Genomic DNA, 27,790 nt, shown 5'->3' on the forward strand with positions numbered 1-27,790 from the left:
CCCTAATTTTCTCTTGGTCTTCTACTTCCCCAGGGGGCGTTATCGCCCACGTTGAGAACCTATGGTCTATACGCTAGTATATTGTAAGTCAACGTGCAAGACTAATATTATAACATGTGGCAATTGTGATGTGAATGATATTATTAATAAAAGAGAGCTCTCAATAAAGTTTGAAAGGCTATTTTGCAAATATTTACTCAACCATACAAATGCCACGTGTTACATAATTTAAACTTAGATAATTTATACGCCTAGATAGTCTGTGGCAGCTGAGAACATGTCCAAAAAAATAGAGGCGAACAGTTAACCTCTATTTTCAGCAACGCACGCACACTAAAACAAAGTGACGACGTAGCTGTCATGCAAACTAAAGTAATAAACCTGGCCTGTTATCAATCGTTGTCTAACAACAAGAGGCTTTTCTAGACGTATAAATTATCTAAATATTTAAATCTAATATTAAAGAATAAAAAAATATTTACAATGAATATCAAACAGTGAAAAACATATAACTCTAATCCATGAAGTAAATTATTTAAAAACAAATTGCAATCTTTCTGCACACACTTACAAGCAAGTAAAAGATATATCTTGTCAAGAATTATACAAATAAAATTTTGCAAACCAAAATTTATGAACGATGCGGGACTCGAACGGGCGACCTCTCGGGTTCCGTCTGCATGGGTCGTAAATTTTAAGCATATCTAGTTCATCTCTCAGTCTGATCTCAGATGGAGCCACAATATATACCAAGATTTACGAACCATACGTCACTCCGCCCAGTTGGTAAAGGTCGGTCTGAACCCAAGAGATCGCGGGTTCGAGTCCCGCATCCTTCATAAATTTAATTTGTATAATAATTAATTCCAGAAGTGAGGGTAATCACTTTAAGAAAACGTAACAAATTACTAAAAAAACTATTGTCAAATGCGTTTTATAATAACTTCATGGATTAGAGTCTGCTTGTAAAGAATAAAGGAAAATTGCAAACGCCGAGATAGCTAACCAAGGTTAGTATGTTTTATAAGCTATTATAAAATAGATTATAAACAGTGCAAACTTCTAATAAGCTGTTAAAACAGCGGCTCAAAAGATAGCAGATGATTTAATAGCTTGACACACAGACGAAACGCAATAAAAAAAAATCTCTTCTCTGATAACTGAATTTATGATTAGTTAAGTGCTACTAATAATCGAAGAATTATACTTCCAACAACTGATTTTAAAATGATTGAATTTTACAAAACAAAATCCTTAAAAAAATTCCTCGTGCTATTTTACGTTTGTTTAAAGAACAATATTGTAATAAAGAAGTTATTAAATACAAAAAATGAAAATATTAGTGGACCGCATAATTCTTTTCCGCATATTCAATTGTATTATACTTTAGACTGAAGTATAATACAATTGACCAACTAAAGTCAGGGTGTCGGTATGCGCACGCAACGTAAAAACGCGATGATAATTTTTGCCCTAACGCGCCAAAATAAGTATAACTTCAAAAATCGTTACATACACATCCCTAATCGTAGGGTCATCACTACCACAGAGGTACAATATAATGCGCTATAACCAACTCACTTTCACGAGCATTTAAATCAAGTCTATGCTATGCTGATATTCATAAGACGCGCCAGAAAGTAAAGTGATGAAAATTACGCAATAATTACTGTTCTACACGTGAAAAATTAACAGCGCGTAAACACGACTCAAACGATACGGATTTCATTTTAGTTCTACAACTACTTTTTATGCGAGCTATCTCTTTGTACTCGATACTAAATCTATGATATGTGTCTACGAATATTGCTCTATCTAACTGTGGCCATACTCGAGACTTTTTTATGACATTTGACATGGCGACACATAATCTTGTATCATTATCGTCAAAACTATTTGTCAACATGAGATTTATTATTTAAAAAAATTATCGGTCCAATGGTGACACCCTGGCATGCACTAGTTCTTTTACAGTATTTCTTCCAAATATATGAATTTGATATTTCATACAATAGTAATTCTACTTAAATGTTGCCTTCACGAAAGGAAACTTACGATAAGGGTGCTAAAGCATAAAAAAGCTTAAAAGTGATAGATACACCAAAACACTATACTACAGACAGAGGCACATCAAGGAACACTAGACAATATCTACAAGACTTCTTGCCTCAATATGCATCCTCAAGATAAATCGCCCACAAAACCGCTCTCAATCCTTTCGTTAAACAACTGTGCAAAACTGTTAGATTAATAAATAATTAATATGTGTGTTACGGATAATTTACAAATAAACAGGATAATAAAATAAAATTAGCCTATTATAATTTGTATGAAAGTAAGAATAAGTTTGATTTTAGTAATTAGTATAATTACTAATTAGTTTTCAGTACATCAGTCCGACTTTAACCAGTTCGAACCGGCGTTAGCCAATTCAATCTCAATTAGAGCCGCACATTTATCCGTAACACGAGACGTGTGCAAAATAGTACATAGTGCTAAATGTTTCGTAAGGATGCATATATAATTACCTGCGTTAATCATGACGGTGACATGAACATTGATTTTACCATTATTGTCCGTGGTGTAGGTGGCTGTACTGCCATCGGCGATGATCTGACTTGGCGCGATAACAAGCTCTTTCCTACCATCGAGTGTGTCTTCGTTTTTGAACGCCTCGTTGTCTTGGCCTTCGGGCGCTTTCCTTATGCCGTTCGGCAGATTTCTTTCGTAATGATTGTCTTCTTGTATCGTCTGGATCGGTGCGGGGGAGTAATGTGAGGCGGCGTTGACGCCGAATAGGGGATTGGAGATTTTCGGTTGTTGGAACGTGTCGTTTGCATCTATGTCCGTTGTTCGGTGCGGTTGTCTCTGGTAGGAGTTTTTGGGGACAGCGTAGTCGACATTCTCCGAGTCGAAGCTCTGGTTGGACGTTGTCGAGCTTATCGACAATCTTGTGTTCGATATGTCTGCGGAAAGGCTTGCATTCTGATCATTCTCCACTCCGTTGGCCAAGCCCTGTAAACAGATTTGTATATTTTACATAATTTTATTTAAAACGCTCTGATTTTATTTTGCCGAAAAGTTTCCAAAATACTCTACCATTGTTGTCGGAATCAATTTTGGCACTAAAGTTATTTTGAAGCTAATCTTTTCACGATAAACGAACTAATGCTTAAGTCGAAACATTCTGCATCTGTGATGTTTTATGAATGTTATTTTGTTACATAATCTTCAGCTTAGTGGGTATTATAAATTATTTATGTATGTGGTGTGGCGTAAGGGGCCTGGAGAAATGTTCTTGCAACGTTAATGTAGTCGTGGCTGCCATTAGTCGTTGGATTGGATTGTAGATTCATAAAATAAATTGTTTTCTTTCGCTTTTATTATATCTTCATTTCATATTTTCACTTGCCACATAATATGTACACGTTACAGTATTTCTGTCAAATCTAATTTAGATTATTTCGATATTTAAATTTAATATCATAGTGTAAGGCCGACCTAAACAAAATTCTTAGTGACGAAATGTCACTAAGAATTTTGTGACAATTGAATATTACAATATAAAGAGTATTGTGTAAAAATCTGAATTACAGATTATTGCGTATGTTCATAAGTTTCTTAATTGAAAATAGGAAAGTAGTATAATATTGAATTATGATGACAAATAAACATTTAAAAAAAAAGCTTTCATTCTATATTTTTCAAGCTAAGTATCGTGACAGACATAGCTAATATTCATAATTTTTTTTATAATTTTATATATAAATTTTTCAAACGTGGCATAAATATTACGTACGAATTTGGAATCTGTCATGCTCAAATATGAATAAGAAGTTAATTGTATATGTATTGCAGATTTTTCCGCCACTTTGTGTTTGGAGTGGGGATATATATATGGGGATAGATATTTATTTATTTATTTATTAGGTTTATTTACAATCACTTACAATAATACACACAAATATAAAAAGTAGAACTAAAAACTAAGAAAGAAATGTAATGATTACTTACAAATAAACACAGCATGCACAGAAATAATAAATATTAGGTATTATAATTATAAAATAAGTTAAGAATTAAACAGTTTTTTTTTAAATTAATAAACGAATAGGTTACATAGAGTTAGACTAAATTTATTTAGCAATTTGGGGCAGTCGATAAAGCCATTCAACAGTTTATGAGTAAACAGAAGATCTAGAAGTTCTCTACGTTCATCCAATTTGGTCATTTTAAAGAAGGCCATCCTTTCTTTGTAAGAAGAAATTTTCTTGGCTTTACCGGAACTAAAAGCCACATGCCACAGGTATAACCAAATTGCTATGATAGCACATATAACCGACTTACTATGATAGCATTATGCAAAGAAGGTATGGAGTGTAAAACAATATTTTAAACACTTTATCCGGTTGGTATTCGCTATGTATGTACCGGGCTTTTGAAAGGTACAATGAAACCTGTCAAAGCAAAATCCTGTCTGAAAGCAAAAGGTTTCATCTTGGGAAATGAAAATAGCACCTGGAACCACATAACGTGTTATTAAAATAGAATACAAAAATAATACAGGCCCACCTATTACAACATGGGAGGATTAAGTAAAGAGAATAAATAGCTGGACATTTCTGGATATTATTTTCTTTGAAGGCCCTTATTTACCCCGGGGGCTTCAGTAGAATTGTCAAAAATTAACACCAATTAAACCATAAAAAATAAAACGAAATATAAAAACCTCTATAATAAAACCAACTGAATAAAAAATACCGTCTAAATATAAGACAATTCAACTGTTATTCAAACCTACAGGAAAAACGTTTTTTTATTTAACTTATATCTTTAAACGAAGGAAAACGGCTCCAACGATTTTAATAAAATTAGTAAACAGGGGATTTCGGGGGCGATAAATCCATCTAGCTAGATTTTAATTTTAAAAAATGTAATTTTATCCGCGTTTTAATAAGAAACAGATACAATAACTTAAGAATACAAAGGTAAATTTTGCCACTATATACAAGACTGTAATAGCTCAGATGGGACATTGTTCGAATCCAAATGTCCTATTAGATTTTTTTTTGTTCAAGTTTTGTAAGTACATTCTTTAAAATCCGAGCAAGGCTCGGTCGTCCGGATATTTTAATATTATTAATATAATATTATCAATGTCAAGATCAGCGAAGTCAAATATTAGGATTCTTCTAGGAAATCGGAACTCGTTCTAAACATTCCTGACTCGTGGTCACACCAGTGTAACTACGAGTAATATTTTTTCGCCGTCGTCACACCACGGGTTTTACTACACCCTGTAATTAATATAAGTGATGTATCAACTTCTATTTTGAGCAGGAGGGAATTAATTGTGGATTAGATCAGAGGGAGTCAGGACTTTTAGTATATTTGTCTCCTAACTAGTCCTAAAAAGTTCGAAAATCTAACATTCCGTCTACATAACCCTTCTGAGCACTCATATACTAAATGACGACACTTTTCCAAATGTGAAGGTAACTTTTTTGTACTTCCTATCGTGTGTTTAAATTTCAGCAACGATAAATATTGGCGAATTTTCAAGATTCTCAGATTTAATCTCACGTTATCTTTTCGTGACTGTAATACCGATAATCTCGGTACGTCACATCTACATAATATTATGTACAGCGTTAAGTATAGTTTTAAGTTTTAAAGGTCATTTATTTTCTGTTAGCTAATGTTATGAGAATGGTCACTAGTGTTGTTATACATGGGGCACAATAAAAGTTTTGCACTTCTAGCTAATTAGAACTATTCGAATGTTATATTTTTTGGAACGTTGCAACCTTCTTAGTAATAAAAATAAAACAAGTGGCGGGAAATCATTTGTCGAATAAGGGACGTGAGGAGCAGGACGTTCAGCTGATGGTAATTGATACGCCCTGGCCATTACAATGCAGTGCCGCTAAAGATTATTGAAAAACCCAAAAACTCTTGAGACGTATGATGTTAAGACTCATTTGCCCAGTAATTTCACTAGCTACGCTGGCAGAATTAGGCGCCGTTGTGGTACCCATAATCTAGCCTGCATCTTGTGCAATGGAGCCTACCACTGGTACTATACGAAATGAAAATAATCTAAACTTATGAAGATATATTATATATTGGATTCGGAAGTAACAACTAAACTACATTCACTTACTTGTTCCTCTGTGATAATGGTAAGTAATCGATTATGGAACAATTTCTCATAGTATGAACTCATACTTATCTCTAACTTACTGAATTTGAATGAATGAATGAAAGGTTTATTAATAACTAAAACAAACCACATAGAATAATACAAGTAAAAAAACAGTTGTGTGTACTTAAGTCTACTTCTTTGGCCTAACAAAGCAAAAATCCTTAAAATTATTTATTCCTCGTGCTATTCTACGTTTGTAGAAAGAACAATAAAAAAGGTAAAAAATTGTAAAAATCTTGCAACGATGGCTTTGACAATTAATTATTAAATAACGAATACAGCTGTACGGGCTTGAACCTTTTGCCCATCCTAATGATGGACAAAGGTCCATCGAATGTCCCAAACGTCAGAAAATTTTAGGCGCCAACTTCAACCTGTTACTTTTGTGTTACAGTGATGCGCGCGCATCTTAAAATTCACTCTATTGTTATCAAAAGGAACTGACTAGCGTCATGCTGCATATATATATATCGATAGTTTATGGTAAAAACTAATTGAAACTAACTGGAATTATAATATAGCAAATAATTATGCGTTTGACTTAAAAAAAACTAAAACTATCTGACGACCCCTATAGCCCAGTGGTTAGTGACCCTGCCTACTGAGCTAGAGGTCCCGGGTTCGAATCCCGGTAGGTGCTGGTATATGATGAATATGAATGTTTGTCTCCGAGTCATGGATGTTTATATGTATTTATGTATGTTTTAGTAAGTATATTGTATTAAATATATCGTTGTCTTGCACCCATAGTACAGGCTATGTCTAGTTTGGGCCAAGATAATTTGTGTAAGAGTGTGTCAATATTATTATTATTAATATCTTGCAATGTGCAATTCTCTAAAAGTGAAATTCACAAAAAAAAAACCTTTCGCTACATAAAATAGACCTATGTTTCGTAGAAATATCATGTTTAATTAATGTTAATAATAATAAATTAACAACGCCGCATTGATGGAAGTAATTATTACTTTTACTTTAATTAATCTTCGTCTTTAACTTAATTGTAGAGTTGGACAGAGCAGTCAAGTGCGTGTCGGTGTTCACGACGGACAGTGTGATTTAAGATTTGTTCAAATTTTTTACTTCAATGATGATATCTTATTAAACGAAGATTAACTTGTTTAGTTGTGATATATTGAATTAGAATATTAATATTGACACACTTTTACACAAATTATCTTGCCCTAAACTAGGAATAGTACTATGGGTGTAAGACAACAATATATTTAATACGATAAAGAATAGAATAGAAATCTTCTTATTTATTTATTCACAGTAGGGTGTGACAATAACATAACATATTCCATCAACACTTGGTAAACGTAATGACGCTACATTAGTTCGTAATGGGGCTTTCACATGGGGAGAAGAACTGATAAAAAAAACACCCAAACCCATCTTTTAAATCATATAATGACTTAGCCTACTTACACTAAGCTTACTGTACATTGTGGAATCATTGGCTACGGTTTTTCCGAACCGATACCACTTATGGGACCTTCAAGAAAAGAGCATACTCCTACCTTAAAGGTTGCAAACGTATCTCTTGACACCTGTTGTTGCGGATGTCCATGGGCGGTTGCCTCACCACTCCCCATACCGTGAGCCTCTTGCCCGTTTGTCCCCTCTTACATAAAAAAAAATATAATAATAAACAATTTCAAAAATCTCGACACCGTCTTGTTCGTCTCGCCACTGCCATAAAAGACACCGAACACGCAAAATAAACACACCTTAATACATTGATCGCTAACAAAAAAACTAAACACACACCCTATATCTCAGCCCTACAACCTCCTGCTCCCGACGTGACCTGTGCAAGTTATCGTTCGCCAAAAACATAATATCCATCGCCATTTTGCTAGTCACACACAGAACACAAAACGCACAAACAATTGCAACCTTAGACACACTTAGACGCGTTTAAAAAAAAAATAAGACTAGTAATTGTTATAAATCGAAGGGTATCCCAATGCATTATCGTTGCGCGCGCGCCCGCACAGATACGGGCTTGTAGTGCGTGATGCGTCGCGATTGCCGTGAGGGAAATCGCGGGAAAACTACGACGAGCCCGCGACGTGAAGCGCTCATCGGAACGGTATTCCACCACGCGGGTGGACGAAGTGACTAAATCTGACGACCCATGTAGCCCAGTGATTAGCGACCCTGCCTACTGAACTAGAGGGTTCGAATCCCGGTAGGTGCAAAAACATTTATATGATGAACTAGCTGACCCGGCAAACGTTGTTTTGCCATATAAGTTATTTTTAGAGTTAGACCGTTTCTTGGACATTGCAACATTCCTTAATTTTTCTTAAATCAAAGATTTTTTATAAAATAAACGTAGCCTAAGTTACCCCGTATTACATCACCTACCTGCCAATAAAAGTCCCGTCAAAATCGGTCCAGCCATTTCAGAGATTAGCCGGAACAAACAGATAGACAAAAATTGTAAAAAATGTTATTTTAGTGTAAGTAAAGTATATATATTCATATTCATATACATGTAGTAAAAAACGGTTATTTCGATATTACAAACGGACACTCCAATTTTATTTATTTGTATAGATATGGTTGTTTATAAATATTTATGTATGTATAATAATGTATATTGTATTAAATATATCTTTGTCTGGTGGTTTGGGGCAAGATAATAAATTGTGTAATAGTGTATCAATATTATTATTATAATAAATTAAATAAGCCGAGAGAACCACAGCCAATATCATTAAATATACTACTTTCTCAGAAATCACTACAGGAAATAATTTTTTTAAGTTGATAACTGTCACGCCGTACCATTTCAATGACGATCCATATAGCCCAGTGGTTAGTGACCCTGCTCACTGAGCTTAGAGGTCCGGGCTTCGAGAGGTCCGAACATTTATGTGATGATTAAGGATGTTTGTTTTCAGAGTCATGGATATTTGTATACATCGTATTATATATAAAAGGTATAAAAGGCATTTATTTTCTGAAAATTGATTCCTTTAGAATTCTTTTTGATGTCATTTCTAATATATTAGATACTAGGCACTACTGCTTCGGAGACAAATGGCGTTCTGAGAGAGAAGAAGCGAATCAAGAAAATCTCCCAGCATTCTTTTCAATAAAAATATACAATATTGTACAGTCATTTCTATCGCAGTAAAAAAATCATAATCTAGCTGTCCGATCACTTAGATGTTCAGCTGTGGAGTAATATGATTTACGACAGAGCCATTTTTTTATAACACATTTAAATTTATTTATCTAAGATAATGCCTGTATGTGGCTGGGACTTTGTAATATAAAACCTTTCGAAGGTATTAAAGATCCTTATAGTGGCTTGTACTTAAATCTAATATTTTATTCATTTATTTATTATAAACAGACATGAAGTGCAGACACACAGAAGACAGCCTAGTGTAGGGACCAAATATGATGAAATCATATTTGGTCCCTACACTAGGCGTAGCCTGTCCTGTAGGCAACCAATTTACATTCTATCGTTAACAATATGAACCGAAAGGTCAAAAAGTGCACTCTGTGTGTGTGTGTGTGTGTGTGTGTGTGTGTGTGTGTGTGTGTGTGTGTGTGTGTGTGTGTGTGGGTGGGTGGTTGGTTGGGGGTTTGTGAGTGAGTGTGAGTATCTGATTAATCATGTAACAAAGTATTAACATTATATGAATGCTAAGCTATCACTTTAAGAATAGCTTCATAACCATCTCTGTATTTTAAATTTGACCTGATGGACCGAGCGACCTTGTTGTATATATATGTATGTAAGAATGGGCTAAATCTACTTGCAAATGCTGTATTTATTATTGGTGTTGGAATCTTGTACAAACAGCTATCTAGTAGGTTTTTATAATTAGGCAAATTCAAGACCACTTTATGCATGCTTGTCATAACACGCAAGATAAATATACCTCGGACAGAAAGAACTGTATTATAAAAGTGTATACATTTATTCGTAAAGCTATTATTTATCTTATGAAGTTTGGGGCAAGATAATTTATTTTAAAGTGTGTTAATATTATATTAATATTTATATATACATCGGCCACATGAAATAAACACAAAGTTACAGCTACCTAACATTAATAATAAAAATAACTCCCTTCTTCTCCAAGAACACGTACTGCCTTATTAATGTAAAACCCAATGTAAAGTTACTCCAAGTTTAAAATTACTACTGTCATGTAAGTCTGTGTGTCAAAGCTAAGATACAGACCAAAAATTTTTAATTTGGAATAACTTTACTTCGCGTTTATTAGTTACACACAAGAGGTGTTAAATTAATTAACTCGGCCGGTCTAAGTGATTAGAGACAGCCTCGGCTAGAAAGCAAAGAAAGTATAGCAGCCAGGCCAGCATTTGATCATTAGTATTTGCAGGAATCTTTCCTTTTATAATGTAACACTACGACAGAAATCGAGAGTTCCTCGGAGTATTTTTAAATTAAATATTTTTTTTTGTTGTGATAACTTCTTTAGGCGCTGGTTTATCGAGCATGAATGACACTAGGCGGCCACGCTCGCTCGAACCTACTTCGGGGTGCGATCATTCAGAGCAAATTTAACCAGCGCAAATGAGACACAATAAGTTATACATATTGAAATAGTTATTTATGCAACTGTTGTGTAATAAGGTGTATTAAAACACGAATGTGTATGTGATAATAATATCACATGAGTGTTTTAATACCTAATTATCAACAGTTGCATACAAGACTTTATCTACACCCATAATATGAATCCTCTATAAAAGATTCTGAAACAGTTAGCTAACTGCTAACATTAAAAAAAGCAAAAAGCCAGTCCCAGTAACCATAATATCATCCAAAGGAGTTTTATTATGAAAACGGATGATATGATGTTGTACTGAATTTCATAACGGTTATTAGGACATTGGGTGTTTTAATGATGGCAATAAGCTAACTGTTTTAGAATCTATAATAGAGGATTTAAAGCATGGGTGTAGATAAATGTTATTACTTTATAAATATACTAGCTGTTATTGGCGGCGACATGGGACGAGTCGTCCCTTTCCCTATAATATGGTTGACGGAGGCGATGGCTGTCTCATGCGCCATGCTCGTGAACGGGTGCTACTTGTGGTGGCAGGATAATCCTGTTGCCGGAGGCTCGGCTTCAGATTCTTAAAAGTTATTTTTTTTTATAATCGCTTATTAAATGCTCACCGAATACCTTTATTTATTTACGGTGTGTGTGGAAGACGCAGCTATTGTACGTAATAACTTTTGTTATGTATTAATTTACATTTACCTTTTTTTACTTACTCGTGTAAGGCATTGACTATTTGACGTTTGAGTAACTGTCACTTCCATGACCTACATGAAAAAAGTGATTTTGATTTGATTTGATTTGCCATTATTAATTGTTGATGTTCAAAAGCTGACACATAAATAAATACAAAACAATCATATATCTCTAATCGTTAAAGCACCGTTCATACATTGTTAAGAAATGTTTTCGTTCGATCGTTTTTCTCCGACTTTGTAACTCGCGTATCACGAAAAAGTTTTAATTTTTTCGGGTTAATATAAGAATAAGAATAAATTTATTCATATATATACTAACATTATAGAGAGAATAATTTTATAAAGTGGACATATTTGATTGTTTGTTTGCATTGAATAGCCTCCGAAACTACTTAACCGATTTGAAAAGTTCTTTAGACTGTTGGGAACACTATCTCAGGCTATATTATATTTTCGAAAAAAAAAATAGAGATCCTCACTAAAACTCTAATAATGTAACCCAAGGAGTACGAAACGGGTCGCACTCCGGGAGTGCCGGCAGAAGTGAAAACGTTGCGCATTTTTGAATATTCTGGTATAGTTAGGGAATAACATCGCACGAATTGCTTTATTTATCAGTATAGTAGTAGTAGTAGTAGTAGTAGGAAAGCATTTATGTTGTTAAACACAATATTTGTTTATTATGGGCCATCCATAAAGTACGTCACACGTTAATGGGGAGGGAGGGTATCACCGAAGTGTGACATCGTGTGACAAGGGGCATGGGGGGGGGTCAATACTTTTGTGACGTCACATGTTAAAATTTAAAAGACTAAAACGCAAAGTTTGGATGTGAATCAAAAATTTTAAAAATTTACGAACTTGATCTATATTTATTAATAATTTTGCATTCTCGCTATGCGATAATCTCTCATGCAACGTCATTTAACTTCTAGAGCGGCGTTGTAATGCAAGTGAGACACTCAAATTCACGAGAATTTTGAATGGTAAGGATTAATCGTTTATTATTTTCTAACTAGTCGTTTGTTTTTTCGGTTTTATGAAATGTTGGACTTTGATTTTATTTGGATGTTGATTTTATTAGATTATTATTTAATAAAAATAAGTAAAAAATTAAAATAGCTGTTTTCTCGCGATTATTTTTAAATACATACATAAATTTAAAAAATGTGTGACGTCACATCAGGAGGAGGGGGGGGGGGGGGGGTATAAAAATGTGACAACCTGTGACAAGGACGGGGGGAGGGGTTCAAAAGTCCTAAAATTCGTGTGACGTACTTTATGCATGGCCCCTTACGCTATCGTACACAAAAATGAAAATTTATATAAAGATAAAAAATTTAACACTTCAGAACCATTACAATTATTTTACATTAAAAAGTTTATCTCTCCGAAAAATCAACTTTCATCCATAATTTCAACGTCTGTCTTACGAATTTTTCATCAGGCCACGATAGATTTATCAAAGTTTTTTTTTTATCAAACTGTAACACAAAAGTAACAGGGTGATGTTACTTCCTAAAACTTTCTGACGTTTGCGTCATTCTCTATTTTTTTTTGGTTTCTTCGTCCATTATTAGGATAGGCAAAGGGTTCAAGCCCGTACAGCTGTATTCGTAATTTAACAATTAATTGTCAAAGACATCGTTGCAAGATTTTTACAATATTGTTGTATTCTACAATTGTAGAATAGCACGAGGAATAAACAATTTTAATGATTTTTGCTTTGTTACGCCAAAGAATTATAACTTCTTGCGTGCATACATAACTACACACACACTTTTTTTTAATAAGAAACATATATTTATTGCAATTGCAGAACATTCCAATACTATTACATACAACACGTAACTATCTTATTACAAGGTTGTTGACTATCTAAATGACAAGAAGAACAGGTTCTGATATAAGTATTAAATTTTGTCTAACATTTCATTTTGTAGGTAACATACACGGACTAGTAAAAAAATAAGGACTCCGTGTCACCTTACATAACAGTGTAGCACCAAAACAAGCCGATTAACGTGTAAATACATAGCCCCACGCACACACTTACACTACTACAGGCCGATAGGCGGCCATTATGAGAATTGTCATTGTCTGTGACAGATCAGTTTGCGGCTCAATACAATATTTTAAAAATGTCGTCCTGCGTTATGAAAAAGTGTAAAAACGATACTTTATAAGTATTTGTGGCCATATATGATTATTTAAGGGAGAAAAAATTGTGTAACTAGTATCACGGCGCGGAGTCCTTCTTTTTTTACTCGTCCTTGGTAACATAATAGTAATTGTACTATTTCTTACAACAATTTGACAACAATGAGTGTTCATTGTAATAATTATGACGGGTACGTCGGGTACAGGTACGGGTATCGTAAGTACCCGTCATAATAATTACGATGTTAAAGTTCCGCGATGATAGCAATGAGTGTTCAGTGCATTTGTTTTTATTGAATTTAACATTAAAACGTCATAAATATAAAATCAGCATATTGTAATCCTTTAAATGATTCTTTAGGGAATAAAATGCAGGTCAGTGATAGAGAATCTCCTGGTTCTCCCGTGGAGGCAAAAGTCACCGAATCTATAGAACAATAGGTAAATGCTACCCATGTACTGCAGGCGAAAAACAACCATAACTAATTAACGCCTTCTGAAATTAAGTAGGACCATTCATTCATCATCAGCCGGAAGGCATCCACTGTTGGACAAAGGCCTCCCACAAAGATTTCCACGTCGATCGGCCCTGCGCTACCCTCATTCAACGTATTCCGGCGATCTTGACCAAATCGTCGGTCCATCTTGTGGGGGGCCTACCAACACTGCGTCTTCCGGTACGTGGTCGCCATTCGAGGACTTTACTGCCCCATCGGCCATCTGGACCATATAAATCTAAATAAGGTAATGAATGCTATAAGAGCATATCCCTTGCGGCACGACGGTCACCTATATATATGTTACTGGCCAAATCCAATTTTAAGGCAAACTAGTTATTTCTAGGCCAAATCAGTTCAGGCGATAGGATAAATCGGCACAAACTAGGTTAAACTAGTTTCCCCTATCGGCCTTACGGCAAACCCGTTTAGTACTTAGTACTAGTTGAGCCAAACATGAAGAAGTACACCTCAGGATAAACTGGTTTTTCCTAGTCTATACAAGTTCTCCCATGTTAAAAATCAGATTTTTTTTCGGTTTTGTATATAATATTTTGATTGGTTCTAGGTTGATGAGGAGATACTTTTGCAGCTAGATATAATACTAAATTCAATTAATACCAAATCACTACTAACGCGCTGGTGGTCTATAAGTCTCATGTTTAACGCAACTATGTTACTTAAAGTACATTCTTATTTTCACGATTTTTAACGGGACACTGTAAAATATTTTAAATAAAGTAGTTTTACCAACTTTTAAAGGATTAAACCGCGTGTAATCGTTATTGTGATTTTACATAAGATTTTGCGTAAAAGTGATTTTTTTATTATTATTTCAGGTAACCCGACGTTTCGTGACCTTTCCAAAGCACGTTTTCAGGTGGACTATTACAATTACAAATGTTTTAATGCTTTAAAAAAACTTTTGACAAAAAACAACCGACTTTCAACTTTATGTATCTTATGAAGCCTACTAGAATTAGTTACAAGCAATCCCTTATTTCTAGTGTTATAATAATGAAAATCACTATTAAGAGCAAAAGGTGACGATTTTTGTGAACGTATATTAAATTTTCATAAATGTACTGACAATGAAGAGTCATAATATTTATTTCTTTAAAATTATCTTTGAGAGACTGTCTATAAACAAGCTGATATATAGCACGAACAGCTCTCTTTTGCAGAGCAAACACTATATCAATGTGAGCAGCATGACCCCACAGTAAAATACCGTACGTCATTAGTCTTACCCCCTTATTCATAATAGTCTGCTAACTTAAGGCGACAATAAATGCCAGCGACCTTGAGCGATATGAGTTCACGGCTGCCGGCCCGCAATCAATGTAAAAAAGCCAATATTTTCAAAATACTTGCGTGGAAAACAGTTTATATGCTTACAATCCTCGTTATTCACTACTAATCTGAATAAATGAACCTACACAAAAAAGTACAAGCTATAAGAATAACTTTTCTGAAAGAAGTACCAAAAAAATGCGTCACGCCGTGCCAAAAAACTTGTTTAACTTCAAAGAAAAGTGGTAGTTCAAAAAGGCTCGGCTGTGTTAACTATAACCAACAGCAAGCATTAGCAACCTACAAATAAGACTTCAGGATATGTGTAACAGGATTAAGTAGTGTTCATAGCTCGAAATGCTATACTTTCACCACAAAACTTGTCTAAAAACACCATGTTTGCGTGTTTTCTGCTTACTCTTCGCCTTAAAGCATTGCTAATTCTCATTCTGTCTTCTTCTATTGACCTAAGTCAGAATGAGAAAAAACACTCCTAAGCGGCTGTTTAAAGTTAGTGGACCATTATGAATAAGGGGGTTAGCCTTCATCTTGTGCAATGAAGCGTCCCTCTTATATAATGATTTTAATTTTTGGAGTATATTTCATGAACAGTCCACGAATGTATGCAATACGTATATCATAGCCGACTGTTGATAAGGCCGGTAACAAAAAGCGCATCTATAAACCATTGTAATTAGAGTTAGCAAATATTTTCTGCCAATTAAATCCAGCGGACTCGATGGCCAGATGGGCGTACATCCGCGCGTGTTCCACTTGTTCAATAACTAATTATTAACCTATTTGAGTGGCGGTAAACAATAATCTACTTAAGACAACGAAGTAAATATCCACATTGCCAATATATCAGTCAAACTTATCATTAAAAAAACAAGTGTAACTTTGTTTGCTCAGGCCTAAGCTATTCGACGGGATTAACTTATCATCTCATCATAAATCTTGATAAATCTTATTAAATTTATAACACCGCGAATCACCTCTCGTTCTAAGATTACTTTTTATGTATCACCTTATAAAACCAATTACGCAGAAAATATATTTGTGTGTGTGTGATGTAAACAATAAAATCATTGTTGTTGTGTTCCTGTTCTTAATTTAGTAGTTTTCACGTTTGGTTTAAATAAACTTTGTTTTTTTTTTCACTATTGTCCATTGTAAACATAATTAGTATTTAATTTATGGAACTGTTTTGTCTTCTAGTTTATGTATATTTGTAACCTTACTGTTATTAAAGACTGTTTTATTCCTGAATAAATAAATAAATCTTAAAAGATTCATTTTATCCCGAAATTGTTTTCGAGATCAAAAATCAATACTTAAAACATAAAAATAAATATTCTTATGGTGTGTGGGATCGATATAAAATACATTTTTTTTAGGTTTATATTAATTGTAAATGCCTTTGGAATAAAAACTTTTTCATAACCAAATTTGCAAATACATTTTTTTGAGCCAAGCAACAACGAATAAGTCGATCGATATTTTTGTGAATCTCATCGGAAACTTCAGAGCGTTGAGTCTCCTGTTGGTTAAACTGAGTAACTTTTACTTATCTTAACCGCGATTAACTTTTATTGTAGACTAGTTGACCCGACAGACGTTGTTGTGTACATAATAAATAAAATAATGTTTTTTATTAATTTGTTAATAATATATCATAACATCAAGAATTATTTCGTAAAATATGCTCCCTGTTGTTGTAATGAAATCGTTTCACAGCAGAATTGTCAAATCGTGCGCCAATAAAGTCTCTCATAGAAAATATATCCATACAACACAAATATAGGACGACGGGGGACACATCAAAGGAAAAACAAAATTGTTGTTTTTATTTAATTCCGAACACTTTCATATTTATTCGCCTTTTAAACCTTCACTGGACTTCCACAAATAATTCAAGACCAAAATTAGCCAAATCGGTCCAGCCGTTCTCGAGCGAGACTAACGAACAGCAATTCATTTTTATATATATAGATTGTACGTGCAAGCTTGCACCTAAGCAGATGTAGCTTTTATCTTTAACATCTATGTTCTCAGTGAGACGTTCCAAGGGAACAATTGTAATAAGTCTAGTAAATTATATATAATATGAATGTGTATTTAATCTCTTGTTTCTGTTTTTATCTCCATTAAAGTACAAGTAATTTTACCAGTGGGAGGCTCCTTTGCACAGGATGCCGGCTAGATTATCGGTACCACAACGTATTTCTGCAGTAATGTGTAAGCATTACTTTGTTTCGGTCTGAAAGGCGCCGTAGCTAGTGAAATTTACTTTGAGACTAAACAGCTTATGTCTCAAGGTGACGAGCGCAGTTGTAGTGCCGCTCAGAATTTTTGAAGTTTTTCAAGAATCCTGAGTGGCACTGCATTGTAATGGGTAGGGTGTATCAATTACCATCAGCTGAACGTCCTGCTCGTCTCGTCCCTTATTTTTATAAAAAAAAAAAACAATTATATGCTCAACTTATTTAAAAAACAATAATTTTTTTCATGTAAGTTACACGCGCCCTGTCCATCCATTATATAAACTTTCAGTTGAGTAAATTAGTACACTTTTTCCCCACATTGGCGCTATCTTATCGCGGAAAATATAGTAAACGTCTCTCAAGTTTTTTGACAGTATTCAGCGACCATTCCCAATATATTATCTACAGATAGAGATAAATTACTACCTTCTAGTTTCAGTAGGTGTCAATAATCTGAAGCTGTCACAATATACCCGATAAGTCATTCGTATCGCCTTATATTGGGACGCGTGAATTGAAATTTCCATACAAACTTCTATCGCTGGTAAGCTATACGTCCTCCCATTGACAGACAGCGTGTACGGATAAGGTGAGTGACCGTCGATAAGTTTATTGGGACAGGAAAGTCAACGATAGTTACAATTTTAATCTCAAGTAAGAGATAGGCTGAATATTGGGAACGGTCGTTAATTTATATAGCAAAACAACGTCTGCCGGGTCAGCTAGTATTAGATAAAAAACAATTTTCGGTGGAAGTTTGCATGGTAATGTAGGTACATTATTTTTTTTATCATTCTCTTACTTTGGGAGGTACAGGGGGGACGACGACACATTTTACCACTTTGGAAGTGTTTCTCGCGCAAACTATTCAGTTTAGTTAGTTTAAAAATGATATTATAAACCTCAATATCATTTTAAGACCTATCCATAGATACCCCAATATCCATCCACTTTAAAATGAAATGAAATCAAAAATCACTTACTTATTACTCATTTAGTTAATTAAATAACACTAAAATCTATTTCAGACAAAAATTGAAACTGCAAAGCTGACCGCCAACCTTCGCTAGTCGGAGAGACACGCGAAGAAGAAGAAGAAGAAAATCTTTTTCACGGTCTGATTCTTCGATGAAGTTACTTTTAATGAGAAGAAGTGGAGAGAGTAGGGAGAGAGAAAATATTTACGTATGGGTTTGATGAAAAAAAAAATTTTGAGCTTCAGTGCTAAGTATTTGGGGAACCACCAAATTTTATTGTTTTTTTCTATTTCTGTGTAAAAATCTTAATGCGACCCCCCATAGGGAAATGATTGCCTCAGACCTGAGAAGAACGGGCGCTGAGGGCTTCTTTTCAAATTAAATTAGGATACAATAAAATTTATAATTGAGCGACCGCCGACAGGCCCAGGCCTCTATTCCCAATCTATCGTATCATTAAAAGGCATAAAAGGCCTTTTTATGCCTCTATTCCAAATCTATCGTATCATTATTATTGAAATTATATCTAAAGTATTCGCTCCATGTATGTTATTACCGTACAGAATACAGATATCCTTAATTATAACAAATTATGCATTAATTGTAAACATAAGAAAACATGCAAATTGATTAATACACTAAAAGTAATAAGATACATCAACTTAACACTAATATCACACTAATATCAGTTACACAACAGAGATGGTATCGCTGACAAAGAGTATTTATCAAGAGGAGACGCTACCCAAGAATCACGAAAAAATTAAGTATTACTACCGACTGCTAAATTGTAATATATTCATATTATTTTTAAATGTGTAATTGTTGAGTTTTTCGCTGATTCTTCTGAATATAAGCAGCTTTGACGAATAAGTATTATATGGGGGATGAAGCGTTGTTTTGCAAGAACGTTAATAAATAAGTATTTGTTGCAATTGTTCGACTATTTAAACTAAATCATGTATAATATTAATTAAATAAATAATATAAATATGTAAACGTGATCATACATCAACAATATGTTATATATTTAAAGTGATAACCCTCACTTCTGGGATTAATACACAAATAAAATTTGAAAAACAAAATTTTTTTTAAGTCCCGCATCAGTCGAGTCCCGCATCGTTCATAAAATTTTGTTTTTCAAATTTTATTTGTGTAAATAATTGTACTATTGTTATTATATTATAATGAAGCGGCGAAGTGACCACGCTGGCTTATTGTCGCGACAAAACCATTTGATGCGCACCCGATTACCGACAGTGCCGCGATGTGCAATCGTCTGCGTCCGACATACACCGCGATGCGGCGAAATGGCGTGGCTTCATTAGCGAATTAGGCGATCATTCGCTGTAGCCCGCTAATGAAGCCCGAGCATAAAAAAAATACGATTTATTTATAATATCATTTTGGACGGAATAATTTATTTGTCAATTGTCGGCTTCGTTTGGTTAAATACTTTAAGATTCCTTATGACCTACAAAACCATTCGCATATTAATCGCGCGAATTATCGCTAGCTTGCTATAATATTTATTTTATAGTAACTATGCCTAGCCGTTCAATATATTTGTAAATAATATTTAGTTTAATATTATTAACTATATCTTGAAGGGCTGGAAATATGATGGGAGGATTACCAGTGGGAGGTTCGTTTGCACTGGATGCCGGCTAGATTATGGGTACCACAACGGCGCCTATTTCAGCTGTGAAGCAGTAATGTATAAACATTACTGTGATTTGGTCTGAAGGGCGCCGTAGCTAGTGAAATTACTGGGCAAATGAGACTTAACATAACATGTAGTAGTGTCGCCCAGAATTTTTGGGTTTTTCAAGAATCCTGAGCGGCACTGCATTGTAATGGACAGGGCGTATCAATTACCATCAGCTAAACGTCTTGATCGTCTCGTCCTTTATTTTCATAAAAAAATGAAATGAAAGCGTACAGAATAAAGTCAAACAACATTCGTACCATAGAGTTAGAATATACACTATTATCAAATGGTTATACGTCCAATCCGGGTGCGTCCATAAATTACGTGAGATTCTTAAGGGGGGGAGTCAAATCTCATCTAATCTTACGTTGGAGAGAGGGGGGTCTCGGCAAATATCACGCAATTTTTTTCTGATTGAAACAAAAAAAAATATACTATTTTGATCCATTTAATCATATGGCCATATTGGTTCCAATAGTCTCTTGAGACCGCGCATGGTTCTCCATAGACTGAATTCGATGAGAGATATAGATGGAATAAATTAGTAGATATTCTTTTTTTAATCACAGTTGTTACGATTTAAGTATTCTATTGTTAAACTTTTATTACACTTAGAACTCTCAGCAAAATTGATTACTAGTCTTAACTAGTCATAAATAAAAGCACAAAGCATTTTTACAATAACAATCCAACGCGTTTACGTAAGAAACCCACATTTTGGAAAATGTCACGTGAGATTCCCGATGGACGACATCTCACCAGGGGGGGAGGGAGTTACAGAAAATTCAAAAAAACACCTCAGAAGATAGATAAGGTAGGCGAGTCGTAAACTGTCAGCCATTCAAGACATTAGCTTTGCATTTGGAATATTAAACTAGGTAAAGCACACATCGACAAATCATTATTGGACACACATTACCGGGCTGCCAAGTCGTCTATACGCAACAATATATTTTCAAGTCTAATTATTCTTACATCTGCACGTGTAGTGTTTATTCTTAGTGGTTTATCCCTAGTTTTTTTAATGGAAAAAGAGGACCAACAAGCGTAGTTTAAAAGATCAACGCCGATCACAGGAGCGTTACAGAAGAAAAAGTTTCACTCGCATCGTGGTTTCATAAAACCACCCATTTCCGTTTTTAGTATTAAATAACCTTCATAAGTAATAATCAATTGAAAGAGTCTATACTATTACGAGCGCTTTTACTTGTCGTCTGATACTTTATCTCGTCTAATCAACCGAAACCAACAGATTTCTCGTATAGTCTTTTAAGTTTTAAGGTATACATTTTCTTGAGCAATGAATGAGAAATGCGTCCCCAACTATCCATTTTATTATGGGGCGTGTGTTACGCCCCGCCCATTAAACAGGCATAAAAAGAGTTTATTTTCTCAAAATTGATTCCTTTAGAATTCTTTTTGATGTCATTTCTAATATATTAGATATTACTACCGCTTCGGAAACAAATGGCGCTCTGAGAATATAGTATACTAATAATAATTATATTACGAACCGCTCAGGATGCTTCTTTGAATTTGATTGAACCCAAAATTCAGAGCAGCATAAGTTGTTAAGTCTCAATAGCCCAGTACAATAGCTACAGCGCTCTTTAAATCAATTCATAATTTTACTTGTATTTGACATACAATAAACAAAAACTAGACTCACAATCACACTCAAAAATTATCTGTCAAAAACTCTGCCTACGCGTCAATTAGGCAGAGTTTTCACTAAGTTGTGTTTCGACCGCGCTTTGAATACAACGCCACGAAATGACAAAGTGTTCAGTGAAAACTGTCCAAATAACAGCATATCCAAACATAAAAAGGATGGAGTGTCGTATTTCAGGTGAGTGCTACTTTAAATTAACAACACTGTGTAACAAACTTGACGTTTTAAATCATTTTGCTAAATAATTACATTTCAATTGCTAAAACAAAAAGTTCAAAGTTCTTGACTTGTGTTCGCGTCCGCCTCGCTTGTGACGTAGTGTTAGTACGTACTAGTAATGAGCGTATACAATTTATCAACTTTGACTATTACTGCCACGAAATAAGGTGTTAATTTGAATGAATGTTTTACTGTTATCTGTATTAGTGAATGTATACGTATATACAACAATTCTGAGCGGCACTACCGTCGCCACCATGAGACATAAGATGTTAAGTCTCATTTGAAGAGTAATTTCACTAGCTACGGCGCCCTTCGGACCGATACATAGAAATGCTTACACATTACTGCTTCACGGCAGACAATGTCGCCGTTGTTTTACCCAAAATCTAGCCGGCATCTGTGCAAAGGTGCCTCCCACTTGTGATAGTATAAATAATATACATGAAAGATAATACGCATTTCATTCGGATTGATGTTTAAGGATCGTTCACCATCCCCGTCACTTACCTGGTAGTCATCATCGACAGCAGAGTCGAAGGTCTCTCGAAGTCTTGCCTCTCCCCTGGCGTCCGCTTTAGCTGCCAACTGCTTCTCTCGCAGTGACGTCCGTCGCACCGATCTAACCCTATTGAAAAGCAATTTTAGTACTTTACATTCCAAATATTTATGTATTAATGGAGAAACTTGAACTGGTGAATGTGGATATCGAATCCAAACATCGATATCGAAAGTAGGTATAACAAGTTTATGTTTATACCTGGTGCTAACTTTATTTATTTATTTATTTTTATTTAATTCAGAGAGAGCTCCATATATATTAGTAAATGTATTAGTAACAATATTTCTTATGCACTACGTTAGTATTATTAGTGAAGCTACAGTCAACTCTAGCAGCAATCATCTTTAGGATACTGTTACTGCTTACACGTAGACGCTGTAACATGGAGACCGCTTTTTGCGTATTATGGCATGGAAACCATCCACAGATGCATCATCAAACATTCCAGAAGCAATACAACGCCACGGTAGCCCCAACAGTTTATGATTATCATTCATTCCAAAAAAATCGGTAATGTGCCTGCCATGAACCTACATTATATTACCAAGAATATAAAATGGAGTGGCCAATGTTGAAATGCTGATTTCTTTAAATTTTTCTCTAAATGTGTCTTTAGAGAATAGGTTATAAATAGCGCGAATAGCCCTCTTCTGCAGCACAGAGATGGTATTAATATCGCATATAATTACAATAAATATTTTTTTAATTTGTACTAAACAAAATTAATGAAACGATATCTACCTTAGAAAGTACTACCAAACATTTATGCGAGACTTGCACTAGATGTTCGCATTGTTGGTAACGATTGACAATAGCGCCATCTATTGAAATAGAGGTAAGCAAGATTCGCACATACACAGGGTACAAAAGTTATTAGTTCAACCACCGCCAGTATTGGCTTTGCGAGACTGTTCACTACAGTAAATCACCCTTAAGAACAAACATATCACTGTGTATCAGATAGTCCGACAGGCAGCGTTTGATAATAACGCCATCTATTAGCATTTCAGCGTAAACGATCATGGCGTCAACGAAGTATGTATACAAACCTTACACGCTACTAACTTAAAAAAATATAAAACCATAATCATCTAGATTTTGGCGTGCGATTTACAAGGACGTTTATTCCATTTACAACACAATTGTGTGAAAAAATGAGATTCCTTGCGCAGTGTTTCCAGGCAGATTACGACTTAACGTATGCAAAGGTACCTTTAATAAAGTGTCTACAGGCACCGATAAGGTCAGCAACTCTCCTGTAATTATTGCATAGGTTGTTAAGTATGGGCAGCAGTGATTCTTTCTTGTTTTTCTGACAATAAGGGACGAGACGAGCAGAACGTTCAGCTGATGGTAATTGATTCTTGAAAGACCCAAAAATTCTGAGCCGCACTACTGTTGCGCTTGTCACCTTGAGACTTAAGATGTTAAGTCTCATTTGCCCAGTATTTTTTGCTACGAAACCCTTCAGACCGAAACACAATAATGCTTATATATTACTGCTTAACGGAAGAAAAAGGGGCTGTTGTGGTACCCATAATCTAGACGGCATGCTGTGCAAACAAGCCTCCCACTGGTAAATGCCCTGAGTTGCCTTACGATACATACCCTTTATGCCCCGGAGACGCACCTGTGCTAATCATCATTTTTCCTCCCAACCAAAAATACTAAAGTAATTCTTTTGGCACATGATACTACCTGCTGGTGGAGGCGGAGGACGAGGATCTCCTCGCAGTCCGCAGCCTGTCTCCAGCGCCGCTGGCAGCTCGCCGCCGAACTTCTTCCTGCTCAGCAGCAAGCCTCAGGATGCGACTGCGCATCTCACCTTCCTCGCAAATATCTATGGAAAAACTTCAATCAATGCCAAATTTTTATAACTAAAAACGTTAGATGTAAACTCTATGAATAAAAATAAGCGTAAGTATAAAAAAACAAGTAGTATTTTCTTTGATTAACGCGAGTATTACACATTTTAATAAAATCAATAGAAAAGACTAAAATTATCTAACTCCTGAGATCCAATAATCTTTAAATTAAATCCGACAACTACACATACCAAAAAAGAAGAAGACACTGTCAGTAAATTTTGGCAAAAAACAATTCCACCTCCGAGGCAATAAATGGCGCTAAACTTCATAAGGACAACTATGACAAATACTATCTTTTACTCATTTCATCTGCAGTCCCCTTGAAAACGAGATCTGGAAAGGTCTTGAAACGTCGGGTTAATTAAAATAAAAATGTAACTTTTATGAACAAATCTAATATAAAACAGAGTTACAATAACACGCGTTTTAATGCTTTTTTTATAAATTGTGCGTTTATAAATATCTCCGAAAGGTGTTTGTTATTCGTCTGCTCAAATTTCTGTGCTTTGAATTTTCTTGTAATATATGGGTTCAATTATAGCAAAAACTCACATAGTGTTAAGTTTTATGAGTACCCACACAATTTTGGAGCACATGTATTCTTATTTTAATTTAAGCTCAACATTTTCCATGTAGTGGCAAAAATATAACATTTGACTTTAATATGTGTAATTTGGAATAAATATTTTTTTATTATAAACAAATTACTTGTAAAAGTAATAATATCAATTTTGTTTTTCAAATTTTATTTGTGTCAAGTCAATTTCCTAATATGCAAATATTGGGGTTGAGCAGGTTATCAACTGTAAAGTAGATCCTGTAGATGAAACCCCAACCTGAGAGTTGAACAAAGCAAACAAGATTTTGTAACGATACGATACTCGAACGTTTGGCTCAGTTAGAGCACCGGCACGGAACGCCGGAGGTCGTGGGTTCGAGTCCCGCATCGTTAATAAAATTTTGTTTTTCAAATTTTATTTGTATAATATCATAATTCTTGTACAATCCATAAATTCATTCGAGTTTTACATTATTTCGTCAAAACATTATTTTATTCGTAACATCAAAGAAAAAGAAAACAACTTCAAACTACATAATAATATAAATTCCTTAAAAACACAACAAAATCATAAGCATTTATGTGCTATGACATAAGAACTATGAAATAAAAACTAAAGAATTTACGAATACCCTCATTAATACCAATAAAAATGTTTTGAACAAGTTAGGATATAGACGCCGGTGATTATTTTGAAAGTTACTATCGTATTAAACTTAGTGGTTTACACACACACTAATATTTTTACCGGAGTGAGATGGAACAGTTCTTCGTCATAAACAGTAGAACCATGCAAATTAAGTTACAACTAACCTGCTGGAGTCTCGTCGTGTTTGTTTCGAACGTTGAGATCGGCGCCATACTGCACTAACAGTTCTAGCACCTCTAACTGCAACAAAAAATAATATTATTTTTATTTTATATTGACACACTTTTACACATTATCTTGCCACAAACTAGGCATAGCCTGTACTATGGGTACAAGACAACGATATATTTAATATAATATAGTTACTTAAACATACATAAATACGTATAGCCATCCATGACTCGGAAACAAACATCTATATTCATAATATAAATGATTGCACCTACCGGGATTCGAACCCGGGAACTTCTAGCTTAGTAGTCAGGGTCACTAATCATTAGGTCCTCAAATCAAATATTAGCTAGAAATGAATATGACATATTGTTGGGTTTTATACCTTGATCGACAAATCATAATGTTATTTGAAACCGTTGTTAGGGTTCCGTAGCCAAATAGAAAAAAACGGAACCCTTATATATTCGTCATGTCTCTCTGTCTGGCCGTCCATAGGTCACAACCACTTTTTTCCGAAACTTTAAAAAACTTTACCTACAGTTGAAATTTTGTAAATAGATGTATTGTGTGTGTACTGTGAACCGCATAAAGTTTTTCACATAAAAATAGGAAAAAAAAAATTGAGGGTTCCCCAAACTTAGAACCGAAACTCTAAAGTTTTTTTTCATCAAACCCATGTGTGGATCTATGGATCGGTCTTCAAAAATGATATGGAGGTTTCTAATATCATTTTTTTTCTTAAATATTATAATAGTTTGGGCGAAAGATACTTGGTAAAATGTGTCCCCCACCCACTGTACCTTCTAAAATACGAGAATGATAAGACTAAAAAAACATATATGATGTACATTACCATGCAAACTTCCAAAGAAAATTGTTTTGAACGAGATCTAGTAAGTAGCTTCTTTATTTAAAAAAAATACACTAAAAAACACTAACATCGATCAAAGTTACAACGAACTACAAGAACTTTTATATTATGTTACTTGCTGCTACGGAACCCTTCACGGGCGAATCCGACTCGCACATGGCCTCTTTTTATATTGGACCCGCAGAAGGCTGATAGTCAGCTGTGTGTAATTGGTCCATAGACTGCCCTGCAGAAGACCCCGGTTCGAATCCAGATGTCCTATTAGTTTTTTTTGTTCAAATTTTGTACATTTTTAAAAATTCGAGCAAGGCTCGGTCGTCCGGATATTGTATATTTAATGACCGCAAGAGTCCCTATTTCTTTAATTGATTTACGAGTGAGATAACGTAGTGAGACTTCCGTACTTGTACTATTACATATTCTTAGCCCGAACACACAAACGGTATACTCACATGTCCCCAACAGGCGGCTGCATGGACTGGCTGCCACATGTCGTGGTCTACCACGTCCGAGGAAGCTCTGTGCTCCAGCAGGAACTCCACCACCTTGAGGTATCCATTCGCCGAGGCTATGTGCAACTGGAACAATATTACAATATTCTCAAATGAATTTTTAAATTTTAACGGCCTTCACAAATAAACTTGGAATAAAGTTATAACTGATGATAAACAAAGAAAATGCAAAATGTTTACAATATCGTTGACAACACTGTCAATACAATGATAATTCTGAAGTATTCCGAATGACAAGCTGCCTTGCAAATAAACGCGGGAAACGTTATACGTCCGAACAAACCATTCGTAAGCAAAATGTCTATTTGTAAACATTTTACACATTCTT

The 27,790-nt window shown here is 34.7% G+C and overlaps 2 protein-coding genes across 5 annotated transcripts in view; one reads left to right on the top strand and one right to left on the bottom strand.

The window, feature by feature from the left end:
• The window catches only part of LOC126972445 (chitooligosaccharidolytic beta-N-acetylglucosaminidase), a 561,898-nt gene that overhangs the window by 253,304 nt on the left and 280,804 nt on the right, over nt 1–27,790 (top strand). The gene's annotated exons all lie outside the window — the stretch shown is intronic.
• The window catches only part of LOC126972443 (protein phosphatase 1 regulatory subunit 16A), a 76,251-nt gene that overhangs the window by 12,498 nt on the left and 35,963 nt on the right, over nt 1–27,790 (bottom strand). For 2 of the 3 annotated variants that reach the window (XM_050819212.1, XM_050819214.1), the window contains exons 5-9: nt 27,403–27,528; nt 26,070–26,145; nt 24,528–24,669; nt 22,778–22,895; nt 2,529–3,015 (exon numbers count right to left, since the gene is read on the bottom strand). In XM_050819212.1, coding sequence (XP_050675169.1) covers nt 2,529–3,015; nt 22,778–22,895; nt 24,528–24,669; nt 26,070–26,145; nt 27,403–27,528 — 949 coding nt within the window. The remainder of the gene's footprint in view (nt 1–2,528; nt 3,016–22,777; nt 22,896–24,527; nt 24,670–26,069; nt 26,146–27,402; nt 27,529–27,790) is intronic. The other variant, XM_050819215.1, reaches the window with a different exon arrangement.

The sequence above is a fragment of the Leptidea sinapis genome, chromosome 26 (genome assembly GCF_905404315.1).
Source record: "Leptidea sinapis chromosome 26, ilLepSina1.1, whole genome shotgun sequence".
NCBI lineage: Eukaryota > Metazoa > Arthropoda > Insecta > Lepidoptera > Pieridae > Leptidea > Leptidea sinapis.